This window comes from Pangasianodon hypophthalmus, chromosome 3 (genome assembly GCF_027358585.1).
Source record: "Pangasianodon hypophthalmus isolate fPanHyp1 chromosome 3, fPanHyp1.pri, whole genome shotgun sequence".
In the NCBI taxonomy this organism is placed as follows: domain Eukaryota; kingdom Metazoa; phylum Chordata; class Actinopteri; order Siluriformes; family Pangasiidae; genus Pangasianodon; species Pangasianodon hypophthalmus.
In genome coordinates, this window is record NC_069712.1 from 23,390,781 (window position 1) to 23,410,287 (window position 19,507).

Genomic DNA, 19,507 nt, shown 5'->3' on the forward strand with positions numbered 1-19,507 from the left:
GACACTCTTTATAACCTGAAAGCACAAGCATGTTTGGAAAGAGTAGAAATAATGCTTAAAGCAACCAACTCATAAAATTATCCATTGCTCTTAAGAAAATGCACTCTTTTCATTATTAAAAAAAAAAAATGCAGAATATGAAAGGTTGATGTTACTATTACACACAACTGATCTATAATTCTATTGCTGTGTAAGGAATTAACACAAATTACGTGTATTATGCTGAAATTACTATACACCAGTCAATGTGTCAATTATTTTAATATCTTAGTAGTATGTTGTACTGTATTTAAAGTCTGCTTCCAACTATTACAACCTTATGCTGCACCTTAAACAAAAAGCCATCAAAATGGTTGAATAATGAAATATTTTGGAGTGAATTTGCATTAATTGGAACTGGTGAAGTATATAAGTTTACAAGTCTAGACAAAATGATTGTAGTATGCAGAAATCAAATATATGAAAAGGAACCAATGGATTTCGAGATAAATCCTGACACGAGATAAATCCTGGCTTGACACCAATCCAGAAAGCCAGGATTAGATAGGTGCTCTATCTCCATCTAGTGGACCTTCTTCACACTCACACTGCATCATTTAGAATGTCCCCACAAGGGAGAAGCCACGTGCTCTTAAGTATTTCACACAGAGGCAATTTTTCAAAAAGAAATCGTACATAAATGCCTTTAATTATAGAATCTTACAGGCATCACTGCTTAACTTAGAGCCTTAAAACTGGGGGTTACCAAGTGCAGCTTTCTGAAAGAGCATACAAGATGGTAACCACCTGCAGACTTTCATTGCTTCCTTTATTTCTTTCTGCCATTTGGTACCTTTCGATCATGATGAGCAATAATATTCAGTGAACAGATCAGTATATCTGACTACAGAGTGAAGGGAGAGCAACAACAATGACATTTTGCACTTTATTTTACAAAGAGTTAAAAAAAAAAAAAAAACAGCTATTGGTTAATTACTATACCAAATAAGAAATAGAAAAAGAAAACACACACACAAATGATTGCATGTTTAGTCTTTCAGTTACAAAACAACAGAAATAATTGCCATACACACACACACACACACACACACACACACACACACACACACACACACACACACACACACACACACAAGCACCTGGGTTGACATTTTTCACATAATCTTATTTCGATTTTTTTGGCGTTTTGCCAGTAACCTTTTTCTTAGGTGATGAAATGTCCTTATGGCAGCAATCACAAACCCAGCATCCTAGAATAAAAATGCAGAGCACGATTAACTTTAGGCAACAACCAAACCAACATGGACATTCAGTAGTTCCACAACAAAGCACTGAAAGCTGTTCTACAGGGAAAGGAGTTGAATAATTCTATCATCTATAATGCAGCTGAAGATCACAGGATGGTGTGCAAGGATTTAACGAAAATTGAGATCAGGATCAGAAACAAATATATCGGTTGTAAAGGTTAAGGTGCACAGTACTACAGACACAGTTGCAGCATATGGACTTCTCCACTATTCTGCTTATTCATTCAAAGTTTCAAACGCAAGCAGTATGCACAAATTACTCTTAGTCAACAAACCATATCAGTGGGAGACTCTTACCCAAGGGAATGGAGTCCATTCCCACGCAGAAGGTGTGGAAACCACGGTCACACTTATCACAGAACATCATCTCCTCCTCGTGATGGGGCTGCTCACACACTGTGCAAGTCTTACACTCCATACACTGCCACGGGTAGGTCTTTATTAGCGCTACCAGCTCTGCGCTCATGTCCAAGCAGGACGGGTGACCTGAATACACAAACAGGTCTCCCTCAGCGAACACACACACGCACACGCAAACTGCACTCTCAACATAAATGACCAGAGATGGACAGGAGCATGATGTAAACAGATGGTTAACCCCCCTACTGTGTGTTTTTTGCAATTTCAAATAAATGATTAAAATAAGGCAAAGCTTTTAAACCAATTAATAATATAGGCAAGTGCAAAAGTTTTCTGATTTATAAAAAATGAAGTAAATAAATCTAAAACTCAGTTATTCATATTTCATTTTACTTTGAAATAATAATTTAAAAAAGGTTTCTATTTGAACCCAATGAAAACCAATCATAGCTGGAATATGCTCAAAAAATCTAATCATGGGTACACTGTCCATGGCTCTCAGAACCCCTTTTTGTAAAAATGCTGTAAATAACCTAGTGTATAGTGCTACTTTAGGTATGTTTTTAAATAACTATTTAAGAAAAAGCACATTTGAAGTAGTTACTTACCGCTGTTCTGGCATTGAGAGCAGTGGATGAGTGCCTCTGGTTTGCCCTTCTTGTTGGACTCCTTACCCTTCTGGCATATGCCACATATAGCATTGGGAATGACCTTAGGCTGCAAGGGCAGAGTAATGCTATAAAAGCCATGGCAACCAAAAGGTCCTACAACTCCCATAAGACTCTGTGGTCATGGGCCTCACAAACCAAAATACTTATAAGACTCAATTTCAGGTCTTCACTTAAGGCCAAAAGTTTTAAACAAAGTACAGCAACCTAAACAGCATAATATGCGTAACGTTTTCAGTAAAACAGAGTGTAAGTAGGTCCATATAACACACGCTAGCAGGGTTGGGCAATATGATATTGATATCATAATAAAATGACATCATACAGCACTTTTCACACAGTATAGCGGTATCTTCAGAGTCCTTAAAGTAGCAAATATCTGTTGTATTTGCATTAAATAAAGGCATCTCATAATTGAAACCCTGTTTTGTTTGCACTTTTGTTTATCAAACATCAGCAATATCATGATCCTTTATTTCAGTAAATCTTCAATCAAAAAATTAACAACAAAACAATAATAGTCTAATATGTGCAAACACATTGGGCAGTGTTACCCAAGTAGGCAAACTGTTTATTTGCTTAATGTTAATTAGGGCTCATAAGCTTCCCTTTACCAAAGCAATGCCTTTATACAGTTCTGCATTACCTCTCAGGCTGTTTAAAAAAAAAAAAAAAAAAAAAGTCATAACTAACAGGAAAAGAAAAAAAAGCATTTCATATTTCATGCTTTAAGAGCACACATGAAACACTTGATCTGATAATAGGCTGAATATTGTCGTTTAGCGCTCACACCAAAAAATCTCTGCAACCTACTTTCTTTAAAATCTTTTTATTCAAATGCTTAACTAATATGCAGGTCTAACAGGTCAAAGACCACACTATAAAAACTGCTAGAAAGAGCAGTGTCAGGACATCAGCAAATGCAAAGTAGGTGGGCAACTTGCAGGTCAGACAGATTTTCGCTGATAATAAAGCTCACAGTTAAGTCAACATGAGGATATAAGCCTTCATTCTGTCACAGTAAGAGACGTTCTAATGCAGTTAAATGCATTACAAAAGGGGGAAACAATATCACTGTAAAAGACATAGTAGTTGCACTATAACACTCAACAGGACACAGGAAATCGTAGAAGAGATGTAAAGTAACTTATCATCCTGTACAGGAAATGGATCAACAGAAGCTGTACCTAGCATGCTTTACACAAAATGATTTATAATAATTATAACAATTATAATTTATAATAATTGCATTTTAGTCTTTAATTATCGCAATGAATAAATATTAAAGAGTATATAAATAAAATTTGGATGGGAAAAATACACCACAAGATGAGGATCTTCTGGTACATTTAGTGTTTTTTTTTTGGGGTGGGATGGGGTGGGGTGTGTGGGGTTGTTATTAAAAATAAGTGATTTTTTTTTTTAAATTTCCCCAAACACAAGGTTGTAGTGAGAAGGAAAATATGTTTAATATTATGTAGTGCATATTAAAAAGTGTCTTGTGAGTTACTACTGACAGAAGAACTGAAACAGTGACACAACTAATGATTTAACCAGCTGTTAATATGGCTGGTTTCGTTTTCATTCTGGGAGGGCACACTGTGCTCTTGGCACCCTAACATGACTGCAGTTTTATACTAAATGGCAGTTATTTTTGTTATTTAGACTACTGCAGTACAAATGTGTCATTACATCATTCATCGGTCATTCACAAACATCTGTTAGAAAAATGTAGCTACCACAGTCTTTAAAAGTGATGCAAGATTTTAATAAATATACACATTGTTCCTTACAAAACTGGTCAAAGAATCTTGAGTGAGAATTGTGATCTCAACTCTAAGTCCAAAAAAATGTATTCCATTTATTTCATTAAGAATCGCGCGGCCCTAGAAATGGTTAACACGTTTCCAGGGTCAGGTTTATATAATCGGGTCTGTCTCACGAGGTAGATACGTTAGATTAAATGTGATGGATTTGATAACTAATATGCTCCTTCGTGCAAAAATATAAGAAGATTTATTTGGATTTGGATCTAAAGCAGGCCTTAGTATAAAATTATGGTAATAAAACAATACAGCTATACAGGCAGAACGTCCTGTAATGCTAACTACAGAACAAAGCATGAGAGGATTAGAAGAGCTACTAAATACTGATTATTATTGAGATGTGTAAAGTGTGATTTTTTTACAATAAGTTCCCAAAAGAAAAGATATCGTTTTTTTTTTTTCTCCAAAGCAGTGCTTGTCCTAGTTCAGTCCTTCTTGTGAAGGTATACCTTTTGTTGATCCAAAGTGCTTTGACAACAGCAAAACAAACAAACAAAAAAAAAAATGCTGATCAGCCAAGATATGCTTGGTGTCTTAAGTTTCCTTTCTTAGTTTTGGAGCTACAAGGCTAACGTAACTAGTAACAAGTAACGGATACACTGCAGTGAAAAGCCAGAAGCAAAACAGGGAAACCAAACATGGCTTGGCTGGTCGACTACAAAATCAGTGCCATCCATTTTACCAAAACTGTTTCATGTCAAACAGTAGTTTGAAACACTTGCATGCTACCACATCTTGCAGGTGCAGGTGAATTCCACCCAAAATGGCCAGGATTATGTTATTCTTAATTGTTTCTTTACCCAATCATTCTGAAAAAATTCACTTGGTTTCGAGCAAAAGAAAATGCAGGTACAAAACTTTTATCTTGCATGATTTTTACTTTGATGACATTTGTTTTTGGAAGGAATTCTCCTTTACGAAGAAGAAAACTTAGATTTCATTTCTACAGATAATAAATATAAATCCTTGGAAAGTAGCAGCCAATCATGTCTCCACACTCGCCTTTCAGCTTAACTGACCAAGAGGTATTTCATAACATCTGAAGTAATGCTTATATAGTAGGGGTAAATATATATATATATTTTTTAAAATAAGAAAGAAAAACCAATGTGTGCAACTCAGCATTAAAACCTTAAAATAACAACAGTGCCACATTACTGGCATGAACATTATTGCTCCCAAAGTCTGTGTTGAAAAAGTGACCTCTCAAAAGGCCGAACGGTACCAAACAAGTACCACACTTGGAAAATAAAGTTCCCTTGATGACTGCAGTCCCAAAAAAATTGCCTGTATGTGTGTGTGTGCTGGTTAAGATTATAGCATCGTTTAGACTTGGGTCAGATGAACAGAGGTGGATTTCTCATTTGAAAGTGCTAGAAAAACTGAGAGGGCAAAATAAGGGGAAGAAAAAAAATTATCAGGGGCTTTTGTCTTCTACCTTGTACCCAGGAACAGATTTGTGTTGGAGGGTGCGTGGAGTGGCATCTTTGCTTTTGCCTTTGGACTGGACCCCACTGTCCTGGCTGTCTCCATCAGAGGTATTTCCTGTTGAACTGTCCTGTATGGAAACCGCAACAGTGTTGACAACTAAAATTCCTCTTATACTGAATATTGTCAGCTATTAATGTCATGGCAGTATCTGAAATGGGATTATTATCATCCTAGACATCCTAGCTGCAATTCTCTTAACTAGGCTGGGTTTTTTCTCCCCCAATTTTCTCCCTATTTTTTAGTCATGGCCAATTCCCTCTCATCAGGCAGCTCTTCCTTATCATACGACAGCTAGCAATCAGGGAGGATGAAGGCTATTCCTTTGTTCATCTGAGGCATATGAAGCCAGCTGACCACATCTTTTCCAACTGCTGCTCATGCAGGAGCAGCAGGGGCAGTGTAACACACCCGGAGGATACTATGTGCCCACTTCTGCATACATGAGCTCACAGATGTCCTATGGTTGGCTAGTGTCACTGTGATTGACAGGGGAGAGAGAGAGCATGCCATCCCTCCCGCCCTGAGAACACGGCCAGTTTCGCTCTCTTGGACTCCCGGCCACGGATAGCTGTGTCATCATCAGGATTTACACTTGTGAGCTCTGGATGACAGGACGAACCATATTTTCTGTTGCAACTAGACTGTTTCTAAAACCATCTTAGTTTCCCCAACCAAAATATGTACAACCCCTGGCAAAAATTATGGAATCACCACACTTAGAGGAGGTTCACCCAGCTTTTTTACTTGATAGCAAACAAACAAATCACAGATATGACACAAAAAAGGTTTTGTTCAATAGCTTAACATTCTGGCTTTGTGGAACATACATAAAAAAAAATTACTGAAATTTTTTTTTTTATTAATGGCATGTCTTTTTCCAAATCAAGTAGAGGAAAAAATTATGGAATCACTCAATGTTGAGGAAAAAATTATGGAATCATCAACAAAAAAACACAGTTAATACTTTGTTGCTCCTCCTCTGGCTTTTATTCTTCGAGGCATAGACCTCACTAATGAAAAACAATATTCCCCATCAATCTGGTTCCAACTTTCTCGAATAGCAGTTGACAGATCAGCTTTGCAGGGTGGAGCCTTAACATGGTCCAGGTTTTTTACTTTCCACCATAAATTTTCAATTGGATTGAGATCCGGACTGTTTGCTGGCCATGTCATTGAGTTGATATGCCTTTCCTGAAAAAAAGCTTTAAAACTGTTTGCTCTGTGGCAAGATGCATTGTCATCCTGAAAAATTATTTCATCATCACCAAACCTGTTTTCTATGGATGGAATGAGAAAATGTCCAAAATTTTACTGTACAACTGTGCATTGACTGCTGAGGTAATGACTGCCATCTCCCCTGGTCCTTTACCTGACATGCAACCCAATATCATAAATGAGTTGGGAAATTTGATTGATTCAGGCAGTCATCTTTATATGTTTTTTTAGAACGGCACCAGACAAAAGTTCCAGCATCATCTCCTTGGCCAATGCAGATTCATGATTCATCACTGAATTTCACTTTCATCCAATCATCCAAACTCCATGATTGCTTCTCCTTAGCCCACTGTAACCTTGTTTTCTTCTGTTTTGGTGTTAGTGCTGGTTTTCTTTCGGCTTTTCTATATATAAATATCATTTCATTCAGCCGGTTTCTTACAGTTCTGTGACATTGACTCCTGTTTCCGCCCATTTGTTTTTCATTTGTTTTGTTGTGCATTTTCTATTTTCAAGGCATAGTGCTTTGAGTTTTCTATCCTGTTGCTTTGACATCTTCCTTAGTCTGCCTGTATATCTACCTTTCATAACCTTCCCATTAAGTTTATACTTGCAACAAATTTTAGACACAGCTGACTGGGAGCAACCAACTTCTTTGGCCACACTCCATGTTGAAATTCCTTGTTGAAGGAGTTTTATAATCCTTTCCATTGTTTCAACTGACAGCTCTCTCATTGGAGCCATGTTTCCTTTCAATTAGCCAAGTCCAACAGCCCATTAAAGTGTGTAAGCACTCCCTTTTAACTGCTGACTTATTAGCATTTTTAGACTTGTCCCAGTATTTGTTTTAGAAATGGAAATTAAAAATTGATTCCATAATTTTTTCCTCTACTTGATTTGGAAAAAGACATGCCATTAATAAAAAAAAATGTCAGTAATTTTTTTTTTTATGTATATTTCACAAACCAGAGTGTTAAGCTATTGAACAAAACCTTTTTTGTGTCATATCTGTGATTTGTTTGTTTGCTATCAAGTAAAAAAGCTGGGTGAACCTCCTCTAAGTGTGGTGATTCCATAATTTTTGCCAGTGGTTGTAATATGTAATACCAGCCATGGCAGTGTTGAACAACATTTAATGTTGTTCTCTTCTGAATATAAAGCTGTAAGCAGGCACCAGATAAAAACATGATATGGTTATTTTCATGGTTTTTAAAGTTATAATTATATATAATATATAATAATGAATATTGTGTCCCACCTACGGCAGATAGTAACATATAATGAGGAGTTTAAATCTTACAGAGGAGCCCTTGTTCTTCTTGCCGTCATCCACTTTTCCATCTTCACCATCATCTGAGTCACCATCACTGTCTGGGGCAGGCAGTTCAGGGTCCAGTGGAGGTTCATACAAAGCTGTGTTTAATGGTAGGTAGCGTAGCTCATTTGGAGAATACCTTCAAGCACACACACACACACACACACACACACACACACATACACACATACACACATACACACATACACACATACACACCAAAAAAAAAAAAAACCTTTTACAGGCCGTGATTAGCTCAGTTAGCACCTTGGGTTAGTGCTTACAGACACAATAAGGAGCTAATTTAGGTTTAGTAATCACACCTTTTGTAGTATTCCTGGAACTGTCCTGGGATGAGGGCAACTGGGTAGGGCCCAGTCTTTGTCCTTTCTGGTGGGAGGACTTTGTATTTCCCTTGAGGTACCTGAATTATCTGCACGGAAAAAGAACAAGCTGTTTGTGAGACCAAAAGAAGACAAACCAAACTTACAGAGATGCAACATTTTAGTTCAACATGCTGGCTAAAGAAAGGCAGGGACGTAATTTGCAATATAAAGCCTCTAAATGCATCCTAGCTCATGAAAAAGAAAAAAAAAAAAAAATATCTGAAGAGCATGATTACATCATATAAAAACCTAGATATGAGGACTTTTAGCACAAAAAAAATGTATGATTGTATTAATGACAGGAATAAAGAAAATGTCCACCAGTTCCATAGCCTATACGTCATCAAAGTGAATCAGACACTGGATGAAAGTCTGGAATCAAAACTCTCCAATATGTTGTTAGAAATTATAATTACTACTAATAAATTATAATACAGTTGAGGTCAAATGTTTGCATCCCCCTTTCAGAATCTGAAAGGGGATGTAAACTTTTGACCTCAACTGTATATAAAGAATGTTCTGAATAATATTAAGTTATTATTACAAATAACAATTGAAAATAACGATTCATCCGGAATTTGCTGAACGACACAAATGGTTGTGTAAGAGTACATATTCTGTGCACAGTAAGTGCTTCCTTTTTGAAAACGTGCACACTCTAGCCCACGTGAAAAACACTGGGGGCTTAAACATTAACGACACTCTGAGGCAGTGCACATACTACTGTCTGAAGCTGATCTGTGTAGTTCAGATTATAATGCAATTAATGTAATTCAAGTCTGATATTGCTTTGTACAAAACCAGCCCTTAACTGAAACCTCCCATAATATCCAACATCACATCTAATCACACACAGACATCCAATCACGTCTTTCCAATGAAACTACTGTACTATACACTGTAGTGTTCACTATACACTTCATCAGGTGTTCATGTTGTATCTGAATGAAAAGGTAAGGATATGCAGATGTGATCAGTGCGTTTCACTCTGCTGTGTCTTACATGGGTTTGAAGATCGAAGTAGGCTCTTCTTTCCTCCATGCGTTCTCTGTTGAAGTTACTGTTGAATTCTGCTGCTTTTTTCGCAGCTTTCTTGATGTACTCTGGTACTTTGCTGGCTTCAACCTTTTGAGGATTTTGCTGCTGCTACAGAGTCAAAGATATATATATATATATTGCATTTGTGTATGTATAAATATAAACAAAAGTACAAACCAAATGCACAAAAGGAACAATTCAAGGCCTTACGTAAACCTAGCCACTCCTTCAAAAGCTTAAAATGTTGCCTTTTACCTTAAAGCTATTTTTTATGAAATGAATGAATTACTACTCTATAATATGAACAAAAAAGGCAAATTTGTTCCCTTTGGTTGCAAACAAATAAATGATAATCATACAATTTATCCTCGTTACCCGGTTGTGAAGTTGTTGAGCCTGCTAGTGACTAATAGGATGTTTTGGTGTGTTTCTCTGTATTTTACTATTTTATAGGAAAGAGCAAGTGAGTGATTTAAGTTGTCTGCTAGCCCTGGATTTGTAACTAAGGTCCCGTTCATACTTGGCATTAACATGCGTCCTGGGTGATCAGATCACAAAAGGACAGCCGAGACGCATAGAGTTCACAGCTAGCATTACGAACGCATCTCTGGTGACCACTTGTGATCGGATCTCATACATCGTTTGCGCTGGAGAAAGCCTGCCATTCACATTTATCACGACAGTCTTCTGCTGCATTTATTTTCACGCAGAACTGTCTTGCGAATTCTCTCTCATGTACCTGTACGGTCTGTTTCAACCATTTTAATCGTGTGATCTGCTAATAAAAACTTATAAATGAATGAGAGATGAAATGAATGAAGCTATGTAAAGCAGCTGCTTTTGTGTCTGCTGTTATAGCATCATCTTTATCCGTTAGCCTAGTGGCAGAAAGCTCTACCTTTCAGCGCCATTTCCAAACAGCAATGATTCCATATTTTCTGGCTAGAGCAATGACGCAATCGATTAGTCGATCCTTTGTTACTGTCAGATACGCATTCGCTTCACAGTACAAATGCGATGTAGCCATATGCATTCCAGACGACCCCCAAGCACTAGTTTGAGTGTTCAGATCACAATGCGTGAACGAGGACATAGTGCTGTCCACTTACAAACTGTTCACCCAGGATGCATGTTGATGCTAGGTGTGAAAGGGCCTGCTAGTAGTGCTAATAGTAAGTGGCCTGTGCCTAATGTTTTTTGACAGGCAGGAAAACAAAATACACAAATTAGATATAAAAAAAAAAACAGATGGAGAACACAGATCAGGTAACTGACTGATGTGAGCCTACACAATCACGCTGTGTGAATACACCTGAGTAACCGAGAGGTTTTGATCTTTCACCTGGGACTCAGTAACTGACAGTCACAATGATGTGCACAATAATGTTTTTATTCACTTGCAACTTTTAATTATATCCTCAGAGTCGCAAACACGTCTGTCGCATCCCAAACTGCATTCTCCCATACCAAATAGTTTGTCTGTACACCACTAGAGTAATTACTATTTAGACACACTACTTGGTACGCAGCCCTAAATGCTCTCTGACTGTGTGCACTCACAGCTGAGAGATTAATGTGTGTCAACAGAGAACATGGCACACACCACACACCACAATATGCTCTGAAACATGCAGCTTGCAATATCATACGTCTATCAGACAGCAGAATTCAAAGATTGTATATCCTGTAGCTTTAATTTAACAAATTTCAGATGAATAAGCTTGAACTAAAATTTGTCCGTTTATAAAATTATATTACTTACCGCACTCAGAGTGCTTACTGAGTACTCTTTGGTGATCCTCTGTCGCTCCCGCTCTTGAAGAATAACCGAGTACTCTGCATGTTTAGCTGGATACTCCTTAATCATCAGATCAATAACCTCATCACTGCGCAAAGCCGTAAGCCCTAGCAGAAACAAAACAACCATATAAATGCAGGCACCAGATATTAGCCCGGCTTTTTAAATTAATGATCTGAAGACAATTTTAAACGTGTTCAAATTTGAATTACAAATTAATACTTGATATACAGGTTAAAAATTAAAACAAGATCACTGTATCACTCACTATACTTGAAGCAAAGATGGGGACAAGGGGTTTAAGTGGCATAAAAACCAACTTGCAACCCGTCCTTTATGACTCCCAACTCATCAATAGTAACTTGCGAACAATAAGTGAAAGTTACACTTATTGCATACGTGTAGTTGCTTTATTTCGTTTACTTATTTTGGGCTCCAGCCTCCCCTGCAATAATCTAGTGATGCTCCTGCTAGGGCCAGTGTAAACAGAGCAGTACATCATGGCTTTGGCAGGAGCGCTGCATGTGGTAACAGAAGCAGTGCAATGCATAAAATCACACAGATACGGGCCACTGGCTTCAGGGTAATGTTCACATCAACCATCAGAATGAAGAAAAAAATGTGATCTCAGCGACTCTGACTGTGGTATGATTGGTTGGTGCCAGATGGGCTGGTTTGAGTATTTCTATAATATTTCTATAGTATTTCTTTCAGGCTGAGAGAGATCAGAGGATAATGACCAGACTGGTCTGAACTGACAGGAAATCTATAGTAAGTCAAATAATCACTCTATACAACCGTGGTGAGCTGAAAAGCATCTCAGAATGCAACAGCACATCAGACCACGAGGTGGATGAGCTACAACAGCAGAATCCCACATCAGGTTCCACTCCTGTCAGCAAAGAACAAGAATCTGAGGCTATCATGGGAAAAGACTCACCCAAACTGGACAGCTGAAGACTGGAGTAAGACTAGGTGATTTTTTTTCTGATCTTCATCTGTCCAGTTTGGGTGAGCCTGTTCCCACTGATAGCCACAGATATTTGTTCTTGGCTCAAACAAATGGACCCTAATGTGTTGTTAATGCCGCTGTAGTAGCCCATCCACCTCAAGGGTCGATGTTTTGTGCAAGCTGAGATGCTTTTCTGCTCACCACAGTTGTAAAGAGTGATTATTTGAGTTACTATAAACTTCCAGGCAGCTCAAACCAATCTGGCCATTTTCCTTTAAGAGCTCTTTTCAACAAGGAGTTTCCTCCCACAGAACTGTCGCTCACTCAATGTTTTTTGTGTTTCGCATCATTCTGCGTAAACTTTAGAGACTGTTGTGTGTAAAAACCCCAGGGGAGAACAGCAGTTTATGAAATACTCAGACCAGCCCTTCTGCTTCCACGCCATGATCAAAGTCACAGAGATCACACTTTTTCTTCATTCAGATGTTTGATGTGAACATTAAATGAAACTTGTGACCAGCTTGATTCGATGCATTGCACTGCTGCCATATGATTGGCTGATTAAATATCTGCATGAATGTGCAGGTGCTCCTAATAAAGAGAAAGGTGAATATAAATACGTTATTCACCGTACCAATTGACTGACTGGACTTCCTTTAATTTATTTGTAAATATAGATTTTTTTATTGATTATAATATGATTCTACAGTTTTGTTGGTGCTTTCTTAGCAAAATCCCAACGACGACAATACGCAGATTAATTTATAATCATGTTAACATATCAAACATCAATATCAGACTGTCATATTGCACTGACCAACTTGAAAATACTTTGAAATTTCTTACACCTACATGTTGGGGAAAAGCTTAAAGCTTACCTAATGTACACTGCGTCTCTGTGATGACGTTCTGCTCTCTAAGATAAAGTTTTTCTTTGTGAGATAAGTCTCTCCTTTCCAGGTCTAGAAAAGAACCAAAACACACACACACACACATTTGTGGTATAGATTCAGTGGAAGATCAGTTATTTTGCTATTACAGTACCTGAATCAAACAAGAAGTAATTTGACTGTTTTCACACCTACTTTTTTGTTAAAGTCTGTGCCAGAGTTAAATTTTTATGACACTAACATTTTTTTATTTCATTTGGGGACACACTGTTTTTTCAAGCACATCACATATCATGTGAGTGTTCTTTGATTGGTAAGGAATTTGGAGGGGTATGTTTTTATGGTGACTTATTGCTTCTGTCAGCTGGTTTTCCTTTGCAGGCCGTGCAAATGCATATTTAATTAGAAAAAAAGACAGGATGTAGTTGTTACCTACTAGCTAATAATATCGGAGACGTTCCCTAAAAATGTTCTTTAAAATGTATTTAAATCATTTAAAGGAAAAAAAAACAAATGTGTGTGCATTAATTTGCATGTGCTCTAGATAAATACATTCTGTTCTGCATCATTTAAGAAACAAAAAAACAAATGTGTGTGCATTAATTTGCATGTGCTCTAGATAAATACATTCTGTTCTGCATCATTTAAGAAACAAAAAAACAAATGTGTGTGCATTAATTTGCATGTGCTCTAGATAAATACATTCTGTTCTGCATCATTTAAGAAACAAAAAAAAAAGTGTGTGTGCATTAATTTGCATGTGCTCTAGATAAATACATGTTGTTCTGCACTTGGTAGTTTTTTTTTTTATTAACCTATTAACACAGGCTCACAATGCTCATACTGCTGCAAATCAGACAAAGGACGTGGCTCAGGTACCAGCAGCTTTCACTGTGAATTTAAATGTTATGAGAGCCAAAAGATTTGCATGTGGAAATGAATACTAACTCTACCGCAGTGCTACAGGCACTTAGCACCTTTCATGCCATTTTGTGTGGACTCTTGTAAATCTGTGTTGTGATGGTTAACTTGGACGAGGACAGAGTCGCTGATTTTTGGAGGACCAGGTTTCAGTTGTTTTACTGCACACCTGAGTGTGTGTGGGAGAAGTATTCAAACCATTCACAACAGACATAAAGAAAAAGAAAAAGTACGTTTGGTCCGCAAAGGTTAGGTTAGGTACAAAAGCACCCTTAAACATCACAATAAAACCAGTGTGTATCAGCTATTCCGTGTAATCCCATTCAGGAGGAGGGGACGAGGTAATGCATGTGTGGGGATGCAGGTAGGCCTAATACCTGGATATTTCCGCTTAAACGAGGTGACTCCTAAATACTCGCTGACTTGTTCTTGCAACATATAATACTCTCCCGTATCGTCTGGGGGCCATTTGTACTCGGTCAGATTCTCAGCAGGAAAATATGTCGGTCTGTAACAAGACACAGAAGAGTTCATATCAGGAAGAGGAGAAGTTAAACACTGTTATAAAATAAATGAAGGGTTTTTGAACATTTCTTATATAGATGGAATGGTTTGTGGAAACATCAAAATTACCCAAAAAGCCACAATGAGTTTTCAGTAATCTCCAGTAATCTGTGTGACTTCTCACAATGTATGAGAAAGACTAGGCAAAAACACAGCCGAGATAATACAAAATGTAAATATGTCTAATTTACTTACATAGTACTGAAACACAACAAAAACATGAAAACTGTTTAATAGTTGTTCTAAAGTAACATTTTATAAAACTGCTGTTGCATTTTTTTTCTCCAAGCTTAACTTGTCTAGCTTTGCCTGACAGCTCGTATCAAGGCTGATAGCTACTGAAAAGTAGAAAATATTGAAAGACATGACTAATCATGTGAAATCCTTTAAACACTTATTAAAGTTCAAACACACATGACTTTTGCAACATGCCACAAGTTGGCACACTGCTACATTTGCATTTCCTCTCTGAGAAGCGCAGACGTTTTCACACACACAACACACTGCCGTTGATAAGCCTTTGGTGCTAACAGAGAAATTCTAGCTATAAACGCAGCTCTGGTGCAAGAACATCCTCTAAAATGCTCCGGAATCTCATGAGCATCAGTTTACATCAAGTTCACTTGAAGGAATATCTGCATTAAAAAAAAAAAAAAAAAAAAAATACAGAATACAAAAGAGCTTTGATACAAAAAATCATTTTTATAATCACCCAATGCAAATTACAAAAAGTACACTGTATTTTAAATATAGTTATTAGAAATACTGTTCATGAAGGTCTACACCAGTCAGCCATAACATTAAAACCACTGAGCAGTGAAGTGAATAACACGATTATCTCGTCACAGTGGCACCTGTCAAGGGGTGGGATATATTAGGCAGCAAGCGAACAGTCAGTTCTCAATGTTGATGTGTTGGAAGCAGGAAAAATGGGCAAGTGTAAGGATCTGAGCGACTTTGACAAGAGCTAAATTGTGATGGTTAGACAACTGGGTCAGAGCATCTCTAAAATGGAGGGTATTGTGGGGTGTTCCTGGTGTGTAGTGGTTAGTACCTACCAAAAGTGGTCCAAGAAAGGACAACCGGTGAACCAGTGAAAGGGTCATGGGCGCCCAATGCACGTGGGGAGCGAAGGCTAGTCCGTCTCGTACAATACCACAGACTGCTGAAACAGTTAAACCTGGCTATGACAGAAAGGTGTCAGAACACACAGTGCATCGCAGCTTGCTGTGTATGGGGCTGCACAGCCACAGAGCGGTCAAAGTGCCCGTGCTGACCCCTGTCCACCACCGAAAGCATCTATAATGGGGATGTGAGCGTCACAACTGGACCATGCAGCAATGGAAGAAGCTCGCCTGGTCTGATGAATCACGTTTTCTTGTAATGGTTTGAGGAACATGACAAAGAGTTCAAGGTGTTGACTTGGCCTCCAAATTCCCCAGATCTCAATCCGATCAAGCATCTGTGGGATGTGCTGGACAAACAAGTCCGATCCATGGAGGCCCACCTCACAACTTACAGGACTTAAAGGATCTACTGCTAATGTCTTGGTGCCAGATTCCACAGCACACCTTCAGAGGTCTTTTGGAGTCTATGCCTCTACAGGTCAGAGCTGTTTTGGCAGCACAAGGGGGACCTACACAATATTAGGCAGATGGTTTTAATGTTATGGCTAATCGGTTTACAGCTACAATATTAAATGCAGTCTTGTGTTTTATTAAATTAGAATTGTACAAACGGTATCAGATTTCAGAATACAGTCAATATGATGCTAACTGGTGTTAATAAGGTCCCATAGATGTGTTAGGCACCTAGCTCCAGTGCCAATTATACCTTGGCTGAATAATTCAAGAAAATAGTGTACATTTGAGATTTTTCACTAAACTCTTCACATTAAGATCTAAAAACAAATTGCAGGAAGTGTTATGTTCAGCTGGGATGCTCTTCAGCATGTACCAGAGGAACTCGGTGACTAACACAGTAAAAGCTCGTACCCTGGTTCATGGCTGGTGGTGTCGCAGCTCCTCGAACTGTCTCCTGACCCCATTCTGCGTCTCTTGGGCGCCTGGCTGCCGTCGCTCGAATTCTCCTCCGTGTCATCCTAAAGAGAGTACAAACTCCTGATGGGAATTCTGCCTCGCTCTTTTCAGTGAGGCTGATCACTTGTCTCAGCTCACTGAGGAGAGCAAACTCTTTTGGCTCCCAAACGGCTCATTTTCAACCAAACCTTTTAATTAACAGAATTATATTACTTTGCATTGTATTTTATAAAATATATTTAAACAGATATTAAATCAATGATGTACTACTTATATGTATTGACAAATATAGAAAGCATTCCTGCACTGATATTATTCCTGCTGCGTCTGGGCTTCATTTGGGTTTGTCCTGATAATCAGTGCACATCACTAGCACAAACGAAGGCAATTCTTCAGGGGAATTTCAGCGTGAAGTGAGTCTGTGAGTAACCGAAGCGAGCTAGCTGGCGTTTGTTTTGTTTCTCAGAGAGCGATACCGCTTCTGCTGCACGGTTGTGGCATTTATCGCAGCCAAATATAACACATTATGCTGCTGTTATGTCCCCAAGACTTAACATAGTTTGTATTTTTTTTTTAAGCCACACGGTGACAATACCGAGACTTAACCCTTAACAACCTTTATGTTTGAATGGCTATACAATCAGCCAGGCCGAGTGGTTAGCAACCTAGCAAGACACAAAGAAACCGGCGAGATGCGCGCGCTTATTTTCACTTATCCACTCAATTATACCAAGTTTCCATTATAATTCATAAATAACATGCAAATAGGTTGCAAAATACACCATATAATAGTTATACATACCTTTAAAGACTGTGCTCCGGGTGTTGCAGGATTGCTATCACACTGCCTCGGAGACAGCAGAGTTGCCATTTTGATTTTAACGGACCATTACAATGATTCCACTCCGGCTGGAAACTGGGGACAGAGGAAGAGTTCCGCCGATATCTAAGCGGAATCATTCCGTGCTTGTACACGACTGGCTCAAAACAACTACAGTAACAGTGTTATGATTAATGATATATTCTATTTATAACTAATGAGCGATTGTTTTGTCTTTTTTTTTTTTTATTCAGGTGCATCTGGGAACGTTTATGAAAATAGTTATTGAAGACAATTATTACCCATTTTCAGGGAAATCAATATTTATTTACAAAAAAAGTAAGACAAATATTAGATATTAGATTAGATGTAGAACATTAGATAAAAATTAGACAGAGGACATGTGGGCGCCATCTGATGGTGAAACTGTAGCACTACGACAGAGTGTAATGGTTTGCAGCGCACAGGTTCCCAACATGTTTCCCTGCTCTAATGGTGCGTTCGAGTGACGTCGGAAAGCTCGTATTTACGAGTTGAACGCATATGAACGCCACCAAAAAGTCGTAATTACGAGTGGGGAAACTCGGGATTTCTTTGAGCTCAGAGTTGAGGGTGTGTCAGTAAGAAAACTGTAGTTGAGTGTAAATTAGTTGAAACTGTATGTGTATTTAGCAATGACATGTCTATCAGGCTTTTTTTTTATTTACAATATAACAAGCTAATTGCCTGCACAAAATACGATAGCATTGTACAATTACAATGTACAGTGGCTTCATTAATTGATTAAAACCATAAAAAAGCAAAACACACCTGATATGCATTCTATATTCTTCATTTCCTAGAAGCAGAGTGAAAAAAAACTTGCCGTATTTTTTTCTGTAGTTAATTAAGAGAAGGTACACCGCCATCTTACTCCGACATAAGTGACCTGAACGCACCTACTTCGTAATTACGACTTCCCAACTCGTAAACACGAACTTCCCAAGAGCACTTGAATGCACGGTATCACACCTGATTAATCTAAGCAGCTAATTAGCAGCGTTGACGCTCCGCCCCTGAGTGGGTGTGTTAGATTCTGCAGCACATGGCGCACTGCACAGCCACTGCACAGCCACTGCACAGCCACTGCACAGCCACTGCACAGCCACTGCACAGCCACTGCACAGCCACTGCACAGCCACTGCACAGCCACTGCACAGCCACTGCACCACTAACCTGTGCTGTAGGGTCAGGCCTGGTTTCTGCCATGCACTATCTTCCTACACGTGCTGCAGTTTAACTGGGCAAAATTTCAGTCTGAGTTCTGTAACATTTATGTTACTTGGTATTGTCTTATAAATTCTGTTTTTTTTATGTTGATCTTTTTATGTGATCCACCTCATGGACCTGAGGTAAAGAAACCTTATCACTAAAGGTTAATAAGTGATGGTCCATGTTTACCACAGAGCCTATGGAAAAAAATCAGCGAGGCATACACCATATGGCTTTTGTTTTTTTTTTTACACACTATTTGATATTTACATACAAGCTGATGTGTTGCAATTTCAGATGTAAGCAGAACAAACTAATCCGAGTCTGGAAAGTGCTACTTGGAAGACCTGTTGCTATTTTAGTTCTAGCAAGCCAGATATTATACTTATTAGGTGTGTTTAGGTAAAATGCTAAACTTTGCAAACAATACTTACATGGTGTCTTGTTACTCCTCATATTTTTAATGCAATGCCATGTTTTTCATACAAGCCTGTGTTTGTGAATGTCAGCTTCCATTGTGTAAACATGTTCCACCGCAACCCATCAAACTAGTTACAGTACAAATCCTTCTTCAAGACTTGATACAAGGCAGCATACATACTAGTCACAATTAGCACCACACGTTTGGTTCACATCATTGCTGGAATTCTGTGCAAACCATGATCT

At 38.3% G+C, this 19,507-nt stretch overlaps 1 protein-coding gene across 1 annotated transcript; it reads right to left on the bottom strand.

The window, feature by feature from the left end:
- Positions 1-654: 654 nt before the first annotated feature.
- On the bottom strand, positions 655-17,686 carry phf10 (PHD finger protein 10). The gene is made up of 12 exons (XM_034303119.2): positions 17,573-17,686; positions 16,726-16,832; positions 14,545-14,675; positions 13,235-13,318; positions 11,369-11,511; positions 9,571-9,714; positions 8,506-8,615; positions 8,168-8,321; positions 5,600-5,719; positions 2,276-2,384; positions 1,605-1,793; positions 655-1,250 (listed from the first exon to the last, which is right to left on the bottom strand). The coding sequence occupies exons 1-12, from the start codon at positions 17,639-17,641 to the stop codon at positions 1,165-1,167; spliced, it is 1,446 nt and encodes a 481-aa protein (XP_034159010.1). The 5' UTR covers positions 17,642-17,686; the 3' UTR covers positions 655-1,164.
- Between the last annotated feature and the right edge of the window lie 1,821 nt (positions 17,687-19,507).

Coding starts and splice junctions, on each gene's coding strand:
- phf10 (XM_034303119.2), bottom strand. CDS start 17,641: ATGGCAACTCTGCTGTCTCCGAGGCAGTGTGATAGCAATCCTGCAACA. Junction 13,319..14,544: donor GTTTAAGCGGAAATATCCAG/GTATTAGGCCTA, acceptor GTTCTTTTCTAG/ACCTGGAAAGGAGAGACTTA. Junction 2,385..5,599: donor AATCTGTTCCTGGGTACAAG/GTAGAAGACAAA, acceptor CTGCCCTTGCAG/CCTAAGGTCATTCCCAATGC.